Source organism: Nannospalax galili, unplaced genomic scaffold, assembly GCF_000622305.1.
Source record: "Nannospalax galili isolate Female #2095 unplaced genomic scaffold, S.galili_v1.0 scaffold444, whole genome shotgun sequence".
Lineage (NCBI taxonomy): Eukaryota > Metazoa > Chordata > Mammalia > Rodentia > Spalacidae > Nannospalax > Nannospalax galili.
Window position 1 is genome coordinate 4341573 of NW_008354022.1, and position 19076 is coordinate 4360648.

At 49.2% G+C, this 19076-nt stretch overlaps 1 protein-coding gene across 1 annotated transcript in view; it reads right to left on the reverse strand.

Moving 5' to 3' along the window:
• Positions 1-243: 243 nt before the first annotated feature.
• The window catches only part of Limk1 (LIM domain kinase 1), a gene marked incomplete at its 5' end in the record, with an annotated part of 31996 nt that continues 13163 nt past the window's right edge, over positions 244-19076 (reverse strand). The window contains 13 exon segments of the mRNA XM_008851144.1: positions 244-1630; positions 1732-1889; positions 2128-2183; positions 4874-5030; positions 6209-6274; positions 6619-6678; positions 7921-8052; positions 9178-9264; positions 9590-9773; positions 12548-12714; positions 12811-12916; positions 16029-16235; positions 18870-18979. Coding sequence (XP_008849366.1) covers positions 1468-1630; positions 1732-1889; positions 2128-2183; positions 4874-5030; positions 6209-6274; positions 6619-6678; positions 7921-8052; positions 9178-9264; positions 9590-9773; positions 12548-12714; positions 12811-12916; positions 16029-16235; positions 18870-18979 — 1653 coding nt within the window.

Sequence of the window (19076 nt, forward strand, 5' to 3'; positions counted from 1 at the left end):
CGTATGAGTGCTTAAGTGCATCCATGTCACACAATGCTTGCAGAGAGCTTTGGATTCTTTGGAGCTGGAGTTTCAAATGGTTATGAGCTTCCACGTGGGTACTGGGAACTGTATGTGGGTCCTCTTAACTGCTGAGCCATCTTTCCAGTCCTCTCTTGCCCAAATCAGGCTTTTTAAATCCCTTTCATCTGATCTCGACTGCTCCCTTGGAGCCCACGTACATACATCACAACACAAACCCTGCACGGGGAGCACAGAATTGTTTTTATTATTCTGAGTTTGGGCTTTTTAATTCCTTCAACATCGGGGTCGCTGGGGGGGAGGCAAGTGTGTCCCACCTCTCTCAGTTGTGGTCCCACCAGGGTCTGCTCGGATTCTATTTTGGGTTCAAAGTGCACTGAGAAAATGCTTCACAGTTTTAATATGTCCTAGATGTTCAACTGAGGCAAAGTAGGAAATGGCCCTCCCACCCCCCTCCCCCACCAAAAAAAACCAAAACCAAAACCAAAATAACATCCAACCCCCCAAGCTCCCAGCAGCTGCTGCTACAGCCGTTATGAAAAAATAATACAAACTCTCCTTAAAAAATAGATTACACAGAAAGAACCCAGAGGACAGAGGCACCCGAGGAGGGGGGCAGGGCTGCTCCAGTCAATGAGAGGCCTGGGAAGGGGTGCTGAGATGAACTTGGGGTGCTGGTGGATGGCTGCTTCTTTCCCCTCTGCCCAGCCTCTGCTGTGCAGGTCAGCCCCTCCCTGTCAGTCAGCCAGATCTGAGGCATCCTGCCCCCTTTTCCCTTGAGGGCTCCCTGTCTACCCTGAGGTCTATCTAGTACCTGCTTCTCACTAAAGTGGCTTTGATCAAGGGAGAAGGTGGCCCCCAAGCAAGAGCGAGGGTGGGGCAACATTTATCTCGCTCTCGGAGCAAACTCCTTGGCGTTTTGGTCAAACCGTCTGCTGCCTAGACGCCCCATGTTGGGGTTACATGGGGTCCCCTGACTCCCAGTTGGGCACCTGGGAACATAGCCTCTCCCCTGGCACATGCCCAATCATCATAGGGCTCACTTCCCAAAGCGGCCTTCCCAGCCCAACTTCAACTGGGGGAGTGCTGTGGGCAGGTACAGTGTGCAGATGGCTGGGTGGTGATGCATGGAATGGGCCCAGCTTCCCCAGGGGCCTCCAACTCATGCGAGGATAAGTGAGAGGCGGCCCCACCAAGAGGGAGGTAAGGCAGGGCATTGTGACAGTGTGTATGTGTGTGTGTGCACACGCACCTTGGGGACTGGAGGCAGAGAGCTGGGGAGCACGGTGCATGAGGGAAAAAGACAAGGCAGGGTCAGGGTTGAGGGATAAGTCTGGGTACCGCTGCCCTGGCTGAGGACCCCAGGCCTGGACTTCCTCTTGCTGAGGAATCTGGTATGGGTGGATTTTCCAGAGGTGGGGACAGAGGCAGCAGGGCCAGTTGGGCTCAGTCAGGGACCTCAGGGTGGGCAGGCAGTGAGCTCTCGCCCCTCCGGTAGGTCTCCCAGAAGCCCCGGTCCAGTTGTTCCAGCTGTGGGCCCAGTGGCAGGTGACCAGCCAAGTGCATGCGGAGGGTCTCCAGCCACTGCTCTAGCTTGACGAAGGACGGCCTGGGGTGACAGATGAAAAGTGGGTGCATGGTGGGGTCTGGCTCTCCAGGGGCTCCACCTTACCCCAAGGCCACTTCAAGGCAAGCACCCCACTAACTCACCTTTTCTCGGGGTCCAGGTCACAGCAGCGTACAGTGATGGGGAAGAAGCTTGGGGGGCAGTTTGGTGGGCAATAGCGGTCCAGGAAACCCCGCACATTGAGGCCAAAGTCCATAGTACGAGGCAGGTAATCGGGGTCTGCATTGACCCGGCCAATGATCTGTATGACATGAGCTCCATGGATTACCCTGGAACTCCTATTTTGGGGGGTCCTGGGGGGCTCCCCAAGGGAAGGTCACATAGGAACTGAGCACTATACCCAGCTGAGGCTATGCCCTAGTTCTGGGCAGCCATGTTCCCAGAGGCTGATGGCCTTTGTGGACACCCAGGCTGGAGTGTAAGAGGATGGGGAAGTGAGAGGAGCCCCCAGGGCCCTACGCCATCACTGTGCGACCTACCTCACAGAGGACAATTCCGAAGGAAAACACATCCACTTTTTCATCATAGCTACGGCCTGAATGGAGAGACCAAGGTTCAGCAAGGAATTTAGGGCCAGAGGACAATGTCACCTAGGACCAGGAGGCAGTTGCTAGTGAGTTCTATTTTTTGTTTTTTTTGAGATGGGGTCTCACTGTGTAGCCCTGATTGGCCTGGAACTCTGTGTAGACCAGACTGGCCTTGACTTAACAGAGATCTGCTTACCTCTGTCTCCTGAGTGCTGGGATGAATGGCAGGTGATGCCATGCCCAGTTAGTTGCTAGTGAATTCTAAGGGCATGGAGGTATTGATAGTGTTTGCCTGGCATGAAGGAAGCCCTGGGTTCTATCCCCAGCACCGCATAAATGGCACGGTAGTGAATGCCTAGCACTTGGGAGGCAGAGACAGGAGGATTATAAGTTTAAGGTCATCCTTGGTTACCAATTAAGGCCAGCCTGAGCTACATGAAACTCTGTCTCAAAAAAGCAAAATGGGGCTGGAGAGATGGCTTAGTAGTTAAAAGCACTGGCTGGTCTTGTAGAGGACCCGGGTTTGGTTCCCACCACCCACATGGCAGCTAACAACTAACTTCAGTTCCAGGGGACTCAATGCCTTCTTCTGGCCTCCATAGGCATTGCATGCAACAAGTGCACTTAATATACATGCAGGCAAAACACTCATACACATTAAATAATTAATAAATAAATAAATGCAAAACCAAACCAATCAACTAAATAAACAAACACCTAGGGCACTGAGGCATAGGTTCCACTCCCAGCCCTGCTGGATCTTAGCACCCTGCTGGGAGATCTGAGAGGTAAAGATGCCTGACTTCAACAAGGAGTTCCCACCCTGCTCCAGCACACCCTGCTGCATGACTGGGGGCAAGCCCTAGAAGCTATGGGGTCTCAAAACCAGCCATATCAAAAATCTGGAACCTAGAGATCTTATTTCATGGGAAACAAGTCTTAGAGGGGAATGGGGTGCAGTGGTGAAGTGCGAGCTTGGCATGCAGAGCTCCCCAGCACTAAAAAAGGAAAAAAAACAGTTTTTGAGGATGTGAGAAGTCAAGATCATGGGATGATACACCCTTGGATGTTGGTGGTGATGAGATGTTATCAAAAACAACTAAATTACATTAATTAATTGATTCAAGACAGGGTCATCCGCCTGACCTGGAACTCCATATAGTTTATGTTGGTCTCAAACTTGCAACAATCCTCCTGCCTCAGCCTCCTAAGTGCTGGGAATAAAGGTGTACACCACTAGCCCAGCTTCTTCCTGTCTCAATTTTAACCCTTCCCTTTCCCCTTCCTCCTCCTTGTTTTTTTGAGACTCTACCCTATGCTAGCCTGGAACTCACTGTGTAGCCCAAACTGGTCTTGAACTCATGAGCTTCCTGCTTCCACCTCCAGAGTGCTGGAATTACAGGTGTGTGGCACCACACCAAGCATATGCAGTGCTGGGGGAAGAATCGAGTTTTGTGCAGGCTAGGGAAGCACTCTAGCAACTGAGCCACACCCCCCAGTCCCACAAATGTCCTTTTAAGAGACAGAACTTGCCAGGCTGGTAGTATATACCTATAATCCCAGCACTTGGGAAGTGGAGAAAAGATTACTTTGAGTTTGAGGCCAGCCTTAGCTACATAACAAGATCTCGCTTCAAAACCAAAATTATGGGGTTAGAGATGCAGTTTAGTTGGTAGAGTGCTTGCCTAGCATGCATGAAGTTCTGGGTTCTATTTTAGCACCCCACAAACCAGGCATGGTAGTGCATGCCTTTAATCCCAGTACTCTAGAGGTAGAGGATCATAAGCTCAAGGTTATCCTTGGCTATATAATGAGATATACATGTAAAAATAAAAAAAGGTTGGGGATGGTGGCACATGCCTTGAATCCCAGAATTTAGGAGACAGAGACAGGTGGATCTCTGTTCCAGGTCAGTCTGATCTACATAGAGCTCGAAGCTAGCCACTACACAATGAGTCTCTGTCTTAAAAAAACCACAACAACAGGGACTGGAGAGATGACTCAGCAGTTAAGAACACTGATTGTTCTTGCAGAAGACCCAGGTTCGAATCCCAGCACCCACATGGCCACTAACAACTGTCTGTAACTCCAGTTCCAGGGGATCTGACAGCTTCTTCTGTCTTCCATGGGCATTCATTGCACGACATGGGTGCACTCACATACATGCAGGCAATACATGAATACACACAAAATAAAAATAATAAAATATTAAAATAAAATTAAAAAAACCACAACCCAAACCAAAAAACCCTGCTCGATGGCTCAGTGTGTAAAAGTGCTTACCTTACCGCCAAGCCTGAGCTACCTGAGTACTTGAGTTTATTTCCTGGACCCACATGTGGAAAAGAACCAACTCCTGCAAGCTGGTTTCTGACCTACATACATGAGCTATGGCACACGTGCACATGTGCACATGTACACACACACACACACACACACACACACACACACAATTAAATGTACCCCCCAAAACTAAGCAAATAAAAAACAGAAAAGACTTGCACAAAAGAGGGAGATAGATGTAAAGACAAGGTGGTAGCTGGAGAGCGGGGGGCCACCAGCCCAGAATGCCTGTGGGGCTGAGTTCAATCCTGCCACGTTACAGCAACAGGAAGTGAATACAGAACCCAAGATGCCAAGGGGCAAAGGCACAGGGGAGGCAGGCTGTGAGGTGGCTGCTCCTTTGGCTGGGACTGACCATTGATCATTTCAGGCGCCATCCAGTAGGGATTGCCCACCACGGTGTAGCGCTTCTTGCGGTCTGGCTTCTTGAGGCTTCGCAGATCTTCAGACTGAGTCTTTTCCTCTACCATGAGCCGGGCCAGCCCAAAGTCAGCTACCACCACATTCTTGTTCTGGAAATTTCCGAGGCAGGGTCAATGCTGAGAACTGGTCTTTACCCTGTCTGTTTCTACTGGGGACCTGTCCCCCACCATCCCACAGATGGTCCAGAGAATGCACATCAGACTCAAAGGGACTTGTGCAAAGAAGAGACTGGGGATGTGGCTCAGTGGTAGAGCACCTGCCTAGAATTCCTCAGTGAGGAGCTAGGGTGTGGCTCAGGGGTAGAGCACCTTCCTAGAATCCCCTAATGAGGGGCAGGAGTGTGGCTCAGTGGTAGAGCACCTGCCTAGAATTCCTCAGTGAGGGGCTGGGGGTGTAGCTCAGAGGTAGAGCTCCTACTTAGAATCCCCCAGTGAGGGACTGGGGGTATGGCTCAGTGATAGACTGCTTGCCTAGCATACTCAAAATCCTGGGGAAATAAACCCTTGACCAGCATTTCACCTGAGGTTATGGAACCTAATAGAGATTGTATTTGCCCAAGGCCTCATCAAGGTAGATGTGGAATATGTTCAATCCTTTCCCCACCAACTGTCCTTGGGGAACTTTCTCCAGGTGACCAGATGACACTGTCCACAAGCCCATGCCCCTACTTGTTGGTGCTGTCTGTATAGCCTGTGCTCCCTCTGCTGTGGATGACCTCCATGCATGAACACTACAGAGCTGGGGCTTCACACAGTTTCCATCACATCACTCTCCCTTTTTCTTTTTCTTTTTCTTTTTTTGTTTGGTCTTTTTGAGACAGGGTCTTCCTGTAGCTGGCCTGGAACTCACAAAGATCCGTCTGCCTCTGCCCTCCCAAGTGCTGGGATTAAAGGCATGCACCACCACACCTGGCTCTTTTCCTTTTTTTTGAGACAAGGTCTCACTATGTAGCACCCTGGCTGGCCTGGAACTTACTATGTGGACCAGATTAGCCTTGAATTTACAAGGATTCACCTGCTTCTTGCCTCCTAAAGATTGGGATTATAGGTGTTCACCACCACCCTCTTTTCTATTTAATAATCATTCCTAGTAACTTGAGTTGCTGGTGGGTCAGAGGGCAGACTGCAATCCAGGCCTGCCTGACTTCTGCTCTGCTGCTGTTGTGACCCGACCACCAGTTCCAGGAAAGTCCTGAGGTAAGGAACTGATAGGCCCCATCTCCCTCTGCCACACCTAGAACCCAGACTCTGGGGCCCCCATTGCTTACCTCACGGACCAGGCAGTTGTGGGAGTTGAGGTCTCGGTGGATGATGTTCATCGAATGGAGGTAGGCCTGAGTGAATGGAGAAATGGTGTAAGAAGAGGTTTAACCAATGGACTCCCCAGCTCAGCACTGACCTTCTGGAAGTACCTACTTGTCCTCCCATCCATCAGGCCAGCTGGTGTATTATAGGCACCTGCCCTACCACTGAGCCAACACTCATCCCTTCCCTGGGGGATTCTAGGCTGGTGCTCTACCACTCAGCCACACCCCAGCCCCTCACTGGAGGATCCTAGGCAGTCATCTAGATATGTGCTGCCCCTTTGAAGGTTCCCTTGGGGTCTGTTCCCACACTTCTCATGGCAGAACGGGTCAGTGCTGAGAACTGTTTATATAAGTTGCAGTAGGTCACTCACCATCCCTGATGCGATGTCCTTGGCAAAGCTGACCCTTTGACTCCATGGGTACTGGCTATCCTGGGGACAGGAGAGAATAGTTGGGATGGGGTTCAGGGAGTACTGGAGGTGGGGACAGGTATGTGAGTCACAGGGGCCAAGTGTGGTGCAAGGTGGGAGGGCTCTGCACTTTCCCTTGTACCAGTGGTTGCCTATAAATAGTTATCTTTAAAGTGCTCTGGATGGATAACCCCCAAAGTATCATTTTCTTTGGTTGTTTGCTTTTTGGGGGAAAAAAAATTCTTTTTTAAAGTTAAATTTTATGGGGCTGGAGAGATGGCTCAGTGGTTAAGAGCACTGGCTGCTCTTGCTCTTCCAGAGGACCTGGGTTCAATTCCCAACACCCACATGATGACTAACAACCATCTGTAACTCCAGTTCTAGGGGCTCTAACACCCTCTTCTGACCTCTGCAGGCATTACACGACACAGGTGCACTTACATACATTCAGGCAATACACTCATATACATGAAGTAAAAACAATAAATAAAATATTTAAAAATAATTAAAGTCACCGGTCATGGTGGTGCACGCCTTTAATCCCAGCATTTGGGAGGCAGAGGCAGGCGGATCTTTGTGAGTTCGAGGCCAGCCTGGTCTACATAGTGAGTTCCAGGACAGCTGGGGCTACAAGGAGACCTTGTCTCAAAAAAGACCAAAAAAAAAAAAAGCTGAATTTTATTTATTTATTATCTATTTAGAGTGTGTGTGCACATGTGCATACATGCATGCATGCGCCACAATGCCCATGTGGAGGTCAGAGGACAACCTGTGAGAGTTGACTTTCTCTTCTACCATGTGGGTCCTGGGGAATTGTACTGAGGTAGTCAAGCTTGGCAGCAAGTGCCTTTACCCACTGAGGCACCTCACAGCCCCTTGCCTGATTTATTGAGACAGGATGTTGCTACATAGCCCAGGCTGCATGAACTTTTGATCCTTCTGCCTCACTCTGGGTGAGGATTACAGGTGTGGGTCATTTGTTCTGGACCTAAAAGCACCTTTTCTCAACAGAATGGATTTCAAAAATTAAGGGGGAGGTACAAATTTTTCTGCAGTTTTGTTTTTGAGACAAGGTCTCACTCTGTAGCCTAGGCTGGCCTTGAACTTCTGACCCTCCTGTCTTCACCTCTTGGGTGTTGGTATATGCTGGGGATGGAACTGTGAGTCTTGTGAATGCTAGGTGAGTCTTCTACCTGCTGAGCCTCACTGGGGGATTCTAGGTAGGTGCTCTACCACTGAGCCATGCCCCCAAGCCCCACTCACCATGCTCTTGATGATGCCCCGCAGGGTGCCACCCTTGATGTACTCTGTGATGAAGTTCAGTCGCTTGTCCTTGTAGAGCACTCCGATGAACTTGAGCACGTTGGGGTGCTCTAGGCAGCGCATGACCTTCACCTGGAGGGGTACACACAGGCTGGTCTAGACCCTCTTCCCCCTCCCCATGACATCTAAACACCAGGGCACTTCAGCCCTTTTCAACCACTATGGCTATTGTGTCTTTTTTTGAGACATTGTCTGATGTAGCTCAGGCTGGCCTTGAACACATTATTTCAGCAGGGAGGTCTTTAAACCTTTAAAAATTATTATTATCAGCCGGGCGTGGTGGCGCACACCTTTAATCCCAGCACTCGGGAGGCAGAGGCAGGTGGATCTCTGTGAGTTCAAGGCCAGTCTGGTCTACATAGTGAGTTCCAGGACAGCTGGGGCTGCAAGGAGACCCTCTCTTAAAAAGACCAAATTTTTATTTTTATTTTATGTATATGAGGATATTGCCTGTGTATATCTGAGTGTACTCATGTCATACAATGCCTGAGGAGGTCAGAGGAGGGCGTCAGATTCCCCTAGAACTGGAGTTATGGGATGGGTGGTTGTTAGCTGTCATGTGGATGCTGGAAATTGAACCTAGGTCCTCTGCAATAGCAGTCAGTGCTCTTAACTGCTGAGCCATCTCTCCAGCCCGGTCCTTGAACTCTTGATTCTCATTACCACCATCTCCCAAATGCTGGAACTATAGGTGTGTACCACCATCCCCAGTTTTGAAAATGGAACCCAAGACTCTGTGCATGCCCATCAAGAGTTCCCAAGTGAGCTGCATCACCAGTCCATTACTGCTGTGTTTTCTTTTTTTGGAAAGAGTGTCTCCTATATCCCAGGCTGACCTTGAACTCACTGTGTAGCTAGGATGACCTTGAACTCATGACCGGGAGCTCCTGCCTCTACCTTCTGAGTACTGGGATTTATAGGTGAGCACCACCATGCCCGGTTTATGCAGTGCTGGAGATGGAACCCAGGACCCTTGAGCATGCTAGGCAAGCACTCCACCAGTGAAGCCACTTTGGATGCTCAGGGCTACTATCTTTGGTCAAGGTGCTCTGCTCCCAGCAAGGCATGACCCCCCCTTCCACCCTCCAGGCACAAACTTTTTCTTTCAACAAGCTGCTTCATCCTTCTGGAACCTTCTGTCACCCTTTCTCACTGGGGAGATGGGTGGGGACCATATGGCAGTTCTTTTCCACTGACCTCCTTGAGAAACGTCCTCTGGGTCTCCTCATCAAACCGGATCAGTTCCTTCATCACCATCACCTCTCCTGTCTCCCGGTGCGTCACCTATATGGGGGGCATGGATGTACAAGGACTCAAGGCCAAGAAGGACATGGTAACACATGCCTGTAATTACAGAGCCCCTTGGGAGGCTGAGAAAGGAGGATCTCATGTTCCAGGGCAGCCTGGGCTATATGAGTTGAGGTTAGCTTGGGCAACTTAGAGATCCTGTGTTGATAAGGAAATTAAAGCCAGATATGCTAGTGTACAACTGTCATCCCAGTATTTGGGAGGTGTGAGGAGGAAGATCAGGACTTCACAGGGTTGTCAGAGGGAAGAAGAGGTCAGAGGGATCTCACTCAAGGCCCCCCATCTTGCCCCATCCTCATACCTTGATGGCCTGACCAAAGCAGCCTTTGCCCAACACCTCTCCATGGATGAGGTCGGATGGGCGGAAGATGCGGTGTGGCCGGCAGACCACTCGGAGGGATTCGGAGCGACCCAGGTCCTTGCGCTGGGAGGCTGGCGAGGCCAGTGAGCCTGCGCCCGGGGAAGTGTCGATACTACAACTCCTCCTGAGAAAGATACACGGGGCCCAGTGCCACAGGAGGTGCCACATGGCTGAGCCCCCGTCCCTGACTCCTCGAGAAAAGCATCCTATTAACTAGTCAATGCTCCCTGCCTCTGATGGGAGCAGGTGGCATAGCCCAGTCTAGGGGCAGAGACACAGCTGCCCTCTGTCTGAAGGTACCTGTGGCCTCTTCTGCCTGGTGCTCAGGCTCAGATGCCCTGCCTGAGATACTGTATGGCCCAAGCTTGGTAGGAGTGCAGAGTCGGGAGTTCGTGTCTTTGACAGCGAAATCTTTTAGAATGAGGCTATTACTCTAAGGTGTCAGAAGGTGTTTCTCAAAAGTCCAGGCAAGGTCCCACGATAAGTGGGGTAAGCACTAGGCTGTCTCTGGGTGTGCTTTTCTTTTGGCTCCTCCTCCAACTTGGCAAAGGACTCCTGGCACCTGCTGTGTTCACCCACTGCAGTAGCTCACCAGCCAGTTCTACTCTAGAACATTCTAACTTCCAATACCTCCCATACCCCAGACCAGAGTAATCTTTGGGAAATACATCAATGTCCTGTGATACCCCCTTTGAGGGGGGCCCACCAGGCATGGGAAAAAAGTCCAAAGCCTCCTGCCTTATCTGACGCCCCAGAATTAGCTTCTGCCTCAGGGCCAACCCTCACCCCCTTGCTCCCATCACCCTGAGTTGATCACTGGAGGCTCCCATGAAGTCAAGATGTTGGTCTGTGTCCTCGCTCCCCAAAGTCCCCTGGCCTTGTTATATCAGGCATTAATAAAAATGAAGAAAACTGGTGTCTGGTGGAACATATTTGTAATCCCAGCACTTAAGAGACCAGGGCAGGAAGGTCACAAGTTCAAAGCCAGCCTGGTCTATGCAGTGAAACAAAACAAAACAAAACAAAACAAACAAAACAAAAAAGAGAAAACTAGACTGGTCTGTAATGTCTGACAGTTTTTCATGGTCTTTTTGTGTATGTGTATGGTATATGTATGTGCTTGTGTGGGTGTGTGCATACATGTGCATGAGCATACTGAGGCTAGAGATGGACCCTGGATGTCTTCCTCAATCATGCTCCATTTCTCTTTTCTTAAACATTTTTTATTTGTTATTTTTATTTTATGTGTATGTATGCTGCCTGTATGTATATAAATGTACCAGTGCCATGTAATGCCCGTGAAGCCAAAGAGGGCTTCAAACACCTGGAACTGGAGTTATAGTTACAGGCAGTTAACAACCATGTGGGTACTGGGAACTGAACCTGGGTCCTCTGGAAAGAGCAGCTAGTGCTCTTAATTGCTGAGCCACCTTTTCATCCCCTCCATCTTCTTGAAAAATATTTTAAAAGTTATTGTTAAAATTAAAAAAATATTTTATGTATGTAAGTGCACTACATGTGTGTAATGCCCACAGAGGCCACAGGAGGGCAACAGATCCCCCTGGAACTTCCTGATGTGGGTGTTGGGAATAAAACACACCAGGTGCTCCACAAGAACAGTCAGTGCTCTTAACTGCTGAGCCATCTCTCCAGCTACATTTTTTTCCTTTTTTTGAGACAGTGTTTCAGTTGCAGCCCTCGCTGGCTGGCTTGGCATTCACTACGTAGACTAAGCTGGTTTGGAATGCACAGCAATTCTGGGATTAAGGTGTACTACACAATTGGTTTTTTTCTTAGAAATATAATGTCTCATGTGGTCTAGGCTGGCCTCCAACTCACTACCTAGCCGAGGATAACGTTGAACTTCTGATCCTCTTGCCTCTACCTAAGTGCTGGGGTTACAGGTGTTTGCCCCCATACTTGGTTTATGTGCTCCTGGGGATGAAACCCAGGTCTTTGTGCACCTTTGGCAAACACTCAACAGACTGAACTACAGCCCCAGCCTGAAAATGTTTTACCAAAGTTTGCTCTTCACACCTCCTTGTTCTGTTACTTTGCCTATAGAAAAAAATGTGCACAGAACAACTTGTTTTGTCTTTTAAATAAATTTTAAAAATTAGAGAGAATGTCTGGAAGATGGCTTAGTGGGTAGAGGTACTTGCCATCAAGTCTGAGGACCTGAGTTTGATCCCTGGGAAACACATGATGGAGTGAGAGAACTGACTCCTGAATGTAGTCCTTTGACCTTTACATGTGCACCATGACATGCTCTCCCTGTCTACATAAAATAAACAGATAAGGGGCTGGAGAGATGGCTCAGCTGCTCTTGCAGAGGACCTGGGTTTGGTTCCCAGCACCCACATGACAGTTCATGACCATCTGTGACTCCAGAGATCTGACACCCTCTGCTGGCCTCCATGGGCATTGCACACACAGGTTCACTTTCACAAATGCAGGCAAAACAGTCATATACATAAAATAAAAATAAATTAAAAAAAATAATGTAAAGTTGCTGGGCATGGTAGTGCATGCCTTTAATCCCAGCACTTGGGAGGCAGAAGCAGGTAGATCTCTGTTTGAGGCCAGCCCAGTCTACATAGTGAGTTTCAGGCCAGCTGGGGCTACAGGGGGACCCTGTCTCAAAACAAAAACAAAAACAAAAAACAAACAAAAAAAACCAGACCAAAAAAAATGTAAAGAAAGACATTTAGAAATATATGCTGGTCTGCCTTATAGGTCTCTGTAACTTCCAGCTGGGGGTGCTGTTCCCTGTCATTGTCCTCCTCCTCTTTATCCTCCCATTCTGTGGAGCCCCTGCAGCCCAGGATGGTGAGGCAGCAGAAACAAAACCCCAGCACCAGGACAACAACTGCAGAAGTCAAGGAGCAGCTGACTTACAAGACAGGTTTCTGTCGGGCAGAGCTGCTGGCCTGTCCACTGGGAGTGTGCAGGGGGGAGCCCAGTGGGCTGGGATCCGATGGTGGCCCATGGCCCAGAGAGTCATGGGGGTCGTGCTCGAGGGTCAGCTGAAGCAGCCGGCTGGTCTCCTGGATCAGCAGGTCTATCTGGGGACAGGCAGGTGGCCAGGTGGGTCTCCCAAGTAAGGGCTCTACCTCTATCACCTCCCAGCCTGCCCCAGCCTCAGATGCCCAAGGTCCTACCTCATCCAGCGGCACATTCCGGATGGGCGTACCATTGATTTCCAAGATGCGGTCTCCCACATGGATGGAATTCTTCACATCCGGGCTCATGCAGCCTGGGTCCACTCTGGGGGTAGAACAGTGGTCAGACTGGTTCCCTGTCTGCTCCCCCAACCCAAGTCCCAACAGATATGGGGCGGGGTATGGTAACCCTTGGGTGGAAATCTGTAGTATGCTGAGGTCTTCTGCTTACTTTTTTATTAAAAAGATTTGTGGGGTCTGGGTGCGGTGGCACAGTACTTGGGAGGCAGAGGCAGGCAGATCTTTGTGAGTTCAAGGCCAGCTTAGCCTATATAGTGAGTTCCAGGCCATTAAGGCTACATGGAGACCCTGTCTCAAAAAGACAAAAAAAAATTTTATTTAATTTTATGTGTATGAGTGTTTTACCTGCATGCATGTAAGTATACCATGTGTATACAATGTGTCAGGTCTCCTGGAATTAGAGTTATGGATGGTTGTTAGCTGCCATGTGGGTGCTGGGAACTAAACCTGGTCTTCTGGAAGAGCAGTCAGTGCTCTTAACCACTGAGACATCTCTCCAGCCCTTTTGTTATTTTTCATAGCATGTCAGTTGTGCATATTACTGGGCTTTATTATGACATTTCCATACATGTATATAATGATGTATTTTGATCATAGTCACCCCATTATCCTCTTATTCCCTCCCACTTTGTTGATCCCCTTTCTCTTCCCAGCTAGTCTCCCTGCCACTTTTGTGTCTTTTGTTTGTGGGCGGAGACCCCATGACTTTCATTACTGTTGCTTATAGAAGCATGGCTACCCTACTGGAAAAAATGTCTTTCCCTCCCCCAGCAACCTTGCTATTCTTTTTCTTTTTTGTCTTCTTGAGACAGGATCTCCCTGTAGCCCCAGCTATCCTGGAGCTCACTATGCAGACCAGGCTGGCCTTGAATTCAGAGATCTGCCTGCCTCTGCCTCTGAGTGCTGGGATTAAAGGTGCAAGCGTGTGTGTGTGTTCAGAGGATAACTTGCAAGAGTTGGTTCTTTCCTTCTACCATGTGGGTCCCTGTGGATGGGACTGGGTTCTCAGGCTTCCAGAAAACTGACCCAGTCACAGAGATTGTTTTTGAAGAAGGATGCTAAAGGCCACTCTCTTATCAGATCAGCTTTCTTGGGTCTGGGCCTGCAAAGACTTACAAAGTGAAGTATAAGTTCTTGCAGAGGCAGAATGTTCTGGTGGCAGCTCCAGCTCCCTCTTGACCTCATTACTGAAATACTTTTATATTTTCAGTAGCATCTGCAGTTATTTTCAGAGAGCTACATCAGCATCTGTTGGGCCACTGTTAAGGTTTGGCTAGGAGGTGTTCCCTCATGTGTTGAATGCTTGGTCCCTACTTGGTGGCACTATCTCAGGAGGTGGTGGAACTTGAATTCAGAGATCTGCCTGCCTCTGCCTCTGAGTGCTGGGATTAAAGGTGCAAGCGTGTGTGTGTGTTCAGAGGATAACTTGCAAGAGTTGGTTCTTTCCTTCTACCATGTGGGTCCCTGTGGATGGGACTGGGTTCTCAGGCTTCCAGAAAACTGACCCAGTCACAGAGATTGTTTTTGAAGAAGGATGCTAAAGGCCACTCTCTTATCAGATCAGCTTTCTTGGGTCTGGGCCTGCAAAGACTTACAAAGTGAAGTATAAGTTCTTGCAGAGGCAGAATGTTCTGGTGGCAGCTCCAGCTCCCTCTTGACCTCATTACTGAAATACTTTTATATTTTCAGTAGCATCTGCAGTTATTTTCAGAGAGCTACATCAGCATCTGTTGGGCCACTGTTAAGGTTTGGCTAGGAGGTGTTCCCTCATGTGTTGAATGCTTGGTCCCTACTTGGTGGCACTATCTCAGGAGGTGGTGGAAACTTCACCAGGTGAGGCTTAGTGAGACAAAGTGGGTCAACTGGGCAAGTGCTTCGTGTCTGGACGTGTGTGTACATGTGTGTATGTGTGTGTGTGTGTGTGTGTGTGTGTGTGTGTGTGTGTACATGTGGATGCCAAAGGATGACTCTGAGTTTCTCAGTTGCTGTCCACCTTTTTCATTGTGTCTGTGTGTGTGTGTGAGTCAGGGTCTCCCTGTAACCCCAGTTGGCCTGGAACTCACTATGTAGACCAGGCTGGTCTTAATCTCACAGAGATCCATCTGCCTCTGCTTCCCTAATACTGGGATTAAAGGCGTGTGATACTATACCCACTTCTGCCTCTGCCTCTTGAGTGTTGGAATCTAAGGCATGCACTAGCACACCTGGCTTCCAGTTTTAAAAAATATTTATTATTTTATGTGTACAAGTGCATTGCCTGCATGTATGTAATCGTGCCCATACCATGCAATGCCTGTGGAGGTCAGAAGAGGGCACTGGAATCCCTTGGAACTGGAGTTAGCTGCTATGTGGGTGCTGGGAATCGAACCTGGGTCTTCTTCTGGGTCCTCTGCAAGAGCTGCCAGTGCTCTTAATCTCTGAGCCATCTCTCCAGAACCCCACTTTGCTTTTTGATGCATGGTCTGTCTTTGGCCTGGAGCTCACAGATTAGGCTGGCTGGCCAGTAAGTCTCAGGAACCCATCTCTATCTGCCACCCCAGCTCTGGAATTACAAGTATAGACCACCTGGTTTAGCTTATTTTGTGGTGTGTGTATGTGTACTTGCAGGAGTTAGTTCTTTCTTTCCACCATGTGGGACCCAGTAACGGAACACCAGTTGTCAGGCTCAATGGCAAGCAACTTTACCCGATGAGTCATCTCACCAGTCCTGGCTTTTTAAGTGTGTTCTAAGAGAGTGAACTTAGGTCTTCATGCTCATAAGCGCTTTATTGACTAAGCCATCACCCCAGTGGGGGTGTGCCTTTGAAGGGTATCCCTGGTCCCTGGTCTCTTTCTCTCTCTATATATATCCTATCTCTCAGGAGGTAAAGAGTCCCTTCCTCCACAGGTTCCTGCTGTCATGAATAGGACTCAATTACTATGGTACCAGATCCCCTGAAATTGCAAGATAAATCTCTCCCTGATTAAGTTTATGCCAGGTATTTTGTCACAGTGATAGAAAACTAACTAATATAAGCAGGCTGCTAGGACAGGCCCACTGAAATGTCAACACAGTCTCAAAGTTGCAGTCCTCAAGTTTGCCTCCTGCCACAGCCATCTACCAAGCTTCGGCTTCCAGTTGTGTGCCAGTCACTCACCCCTGGACTCGGACAGTGTGGGAGTGTTCAGTGCCGCAGCCCGGTGGGCCATGAGGTGGGTCGATGGAGACAGACAAGCCTCGTTTGCCATGAGTGGAGGCTGGGATGGACACCAGGGTGACCGTGTGGGGCAGGTGGGAGCTGGGGGAGTCAGGCAGGATCTGTTCGATGACTGGGGTCACCACGGTCTGGAAGTAGCAGTGCCCGCTGGGAAGGCCACCAGCAGTGGGGACCCAAAGACAGGGAAAGAAAAGAGTGTCAGGAGGAGGTCAGAATCACTTCCCTGCAGCCCCACCCCACCCAGGCTCTCTGTTCCTCCCTTTTCCTATATCTCTACCCACCCCAGCAAAATGGAGGGACTTGGGGCCAGACTGAGTATGCCCAGTTGTTTCAGCACCCTGTTCTGAGTCTCATTCATTCTAGCTTAAAAAAATCTTTTTAAAAATTATATTTGGGGCTGGAGAGATAGCTCAGTGATTAAGAATACTGACTGTTCTTGCAGAAGACCTGGGTTCGAATCCCAGCACCCACATGGCAGCTAACAACTGTCCGTAACTCTAGTTCCAGGGGATCCAACAGTCTCTTCTGTCCTCCTCAGCATTGCAGGACACGGTGCACTTACCTACATGCAGGCAATATACACATACACATAAAATAAAAATAATAAATAAAATATTTTTTAAAAATTACATTTATTTGTGTGTATTTGAGGAAGCACGAGCACCTGCCACAATGCAGGTGGAGGTCAGTGGACAACTTGTAACAGGTGGTTCTCTCCTTCCATGATGTGGGTCCTGGGGTTGAACTCAGGGAGTCAGGCTTAGGAGAAAAGTGCTTTTACCTGCTGAGCCATCTCACTGGCCCTTTAACTTGAAAAAAAATTTATTTATTTATTTAAATTTTATGTGTATGTATGTTTTGACTGCATATATGGAAATGCACCCATGTTATGCAATGCCTGTGGAAGCCAGAAGAGGGTGTCAGATCCTCTGGAACTGGAGTTTTGGATAGTTTTTAGCCACCATGTGGATGCTGGGAACTAAACCTGGGTCCTCCACAAGAGCAGCCAGTACTCTTAATCACTGAGCCACCTCTTCGGCCCTTTAACTTAAAAAAATTACATTTATTAGTATTATTATTAATTTTTTTTTTTTGAGCCAGGGTCTCCCTGTACCTCAGCTGATCTGGAACTTGCTTTGTAAATAAGGCTGGCTTCAATCTCACAGAGATCTCCCTGACTCTGCCTCCCAAGTGCTAGAATTAAAGGAATACACTACCATGCCCAACACATTTATTTATTTTTGTCAAAGTGTGTGTGGGGCATACGTGGAGGTCAGAGGACAACTTGCAGGAGTCAGTTCTCTCCTTCCACCGTACGAGTCCTGGGGATTGAACTTAGGTTGCCAGACTTGGCAGCAAGCCCCTTAACCGCCATCTCACAAAGCTCCATTCTGGCTTTGTTTAGTTCCTGTGATGCTGTCAGATGGCTGAGATGAGGCAAGGCCCTTGGGACTACATCTAGTTTGGGAGGAAGTCATTAAAAGCCCATTTGGGATCAGGCCCTGCTGTTCTCTAATCCAGCTCTGTCAGGCTTTGTATAAGACAGGATTGGTCTGGTCTCTGTCCCTGGCTCTGAGGGAGAAAGACTCTAAGTCCTTAGAACAGGGGGATCTTTGTTATTTATGAGCTCTCTGGAAGATGCTTGGGTCTATGCAAATGAGATCAGTCAACCCAGGGCTGGTCCCCATGAAGAATGACCATGACGAAGGCCTGGGGCTTGCAGTCAGCCTGGCTTCCCAGAAGCTGGCTAGAGGCAGCTAAATTGTGTGGCCGGATGATTTTATAAGAAACCTCAGTGGATGCTGGACCTCAGTGTGGCATCCTGCTAGCAAACACAAGACGGGCAGAGGAGAGGGTGGCTTCTGAACTGTGTCCTTTGTAATCAAACTGGTATGTGAAGCATAGCACTTTTTGGTGTTCTGTGAGTCATGTAGCAAATGATCAAACTTGACAGGGTCACAGGGGGTCCTTGGGTTGGAAGCCAGTTGGTCTGAAGTGTATGAGGTCCCTGGGGATGCCTGAGTGTACAGCTGGTGTCTGGAGTAGGAACATGCTTCAGGGTGATGGTGCATATAGCTAGTAGCTCTGTGTCAGCTCTGGTGGCTGGTGCCAGAACTGCACTGCAGTGGCATATGGAAGAGAGCTAGTTAGTGTCTGGGAAGTCTAGGTCCCTGTCATGCTTTTTCTTTATGATACTGGGAACTGAACCTACGACCTCACAAATGATAGAGAAGCCCTCTACTGCTGGGCCATGCCTCTAGTCCCTCACTGGGGGAGTCTAGGCAGGTGCTCTACCACTGAGCCATATCCCCAGGCCCTTACTAGGGAATTCTAGGCAGGTGCTCTACCACTGAGCCACACCCCCAGGCCCTTACTAGGGGATTCTAGGCAGGTGCTCTACCACTGAGCCACACCCCCAGGCCCTTACTAGGGGATTCTAGGCAGATGCTCTACCACTGAGCCATACCCCCAGGCCCTTACTAGGGGATTCTAGGCAGGTGCTCTACCACTGAGTCATACCCCCAGCTTTCTTTTTCTCCTTCTTATTTTGGAAGCAGGTCTCACTAAATTTGGCTTGGAATTTGCAAACCTCCTCCTTTAGCTTCCTGAGAAGCTGGGATGACAGGCTTTGTGGTTTCTTTTATTCCTATGAGGTGGAAGGAAAGGAGGCAGGGAGGAATGGCATTGCCTTCTCCTATTTCACCACATGGAAATTCAAGCCTGGTATGGGGCAGCCTGTGCCCTTGAGGCCCTGCTCAGAAGGGGACCCACATTACTCACCAGTACAGCTTAGAGTGCTCCACCAGCGTGTAGGTGTCCCCATCCCCAATGAAGGTCCCGCAGGTGAGGCAGATGAAGCACTCAGGGTGGTACTTCAGCTCCCCAGCCACCTATGGGAGGGATACAACACAGCTTAGTGGTGTCTGTAGTCCAGAGGTACAGCCAAGAACAATCTCACTGCACAGTTAGGGGGCCAAGGGACAGGAA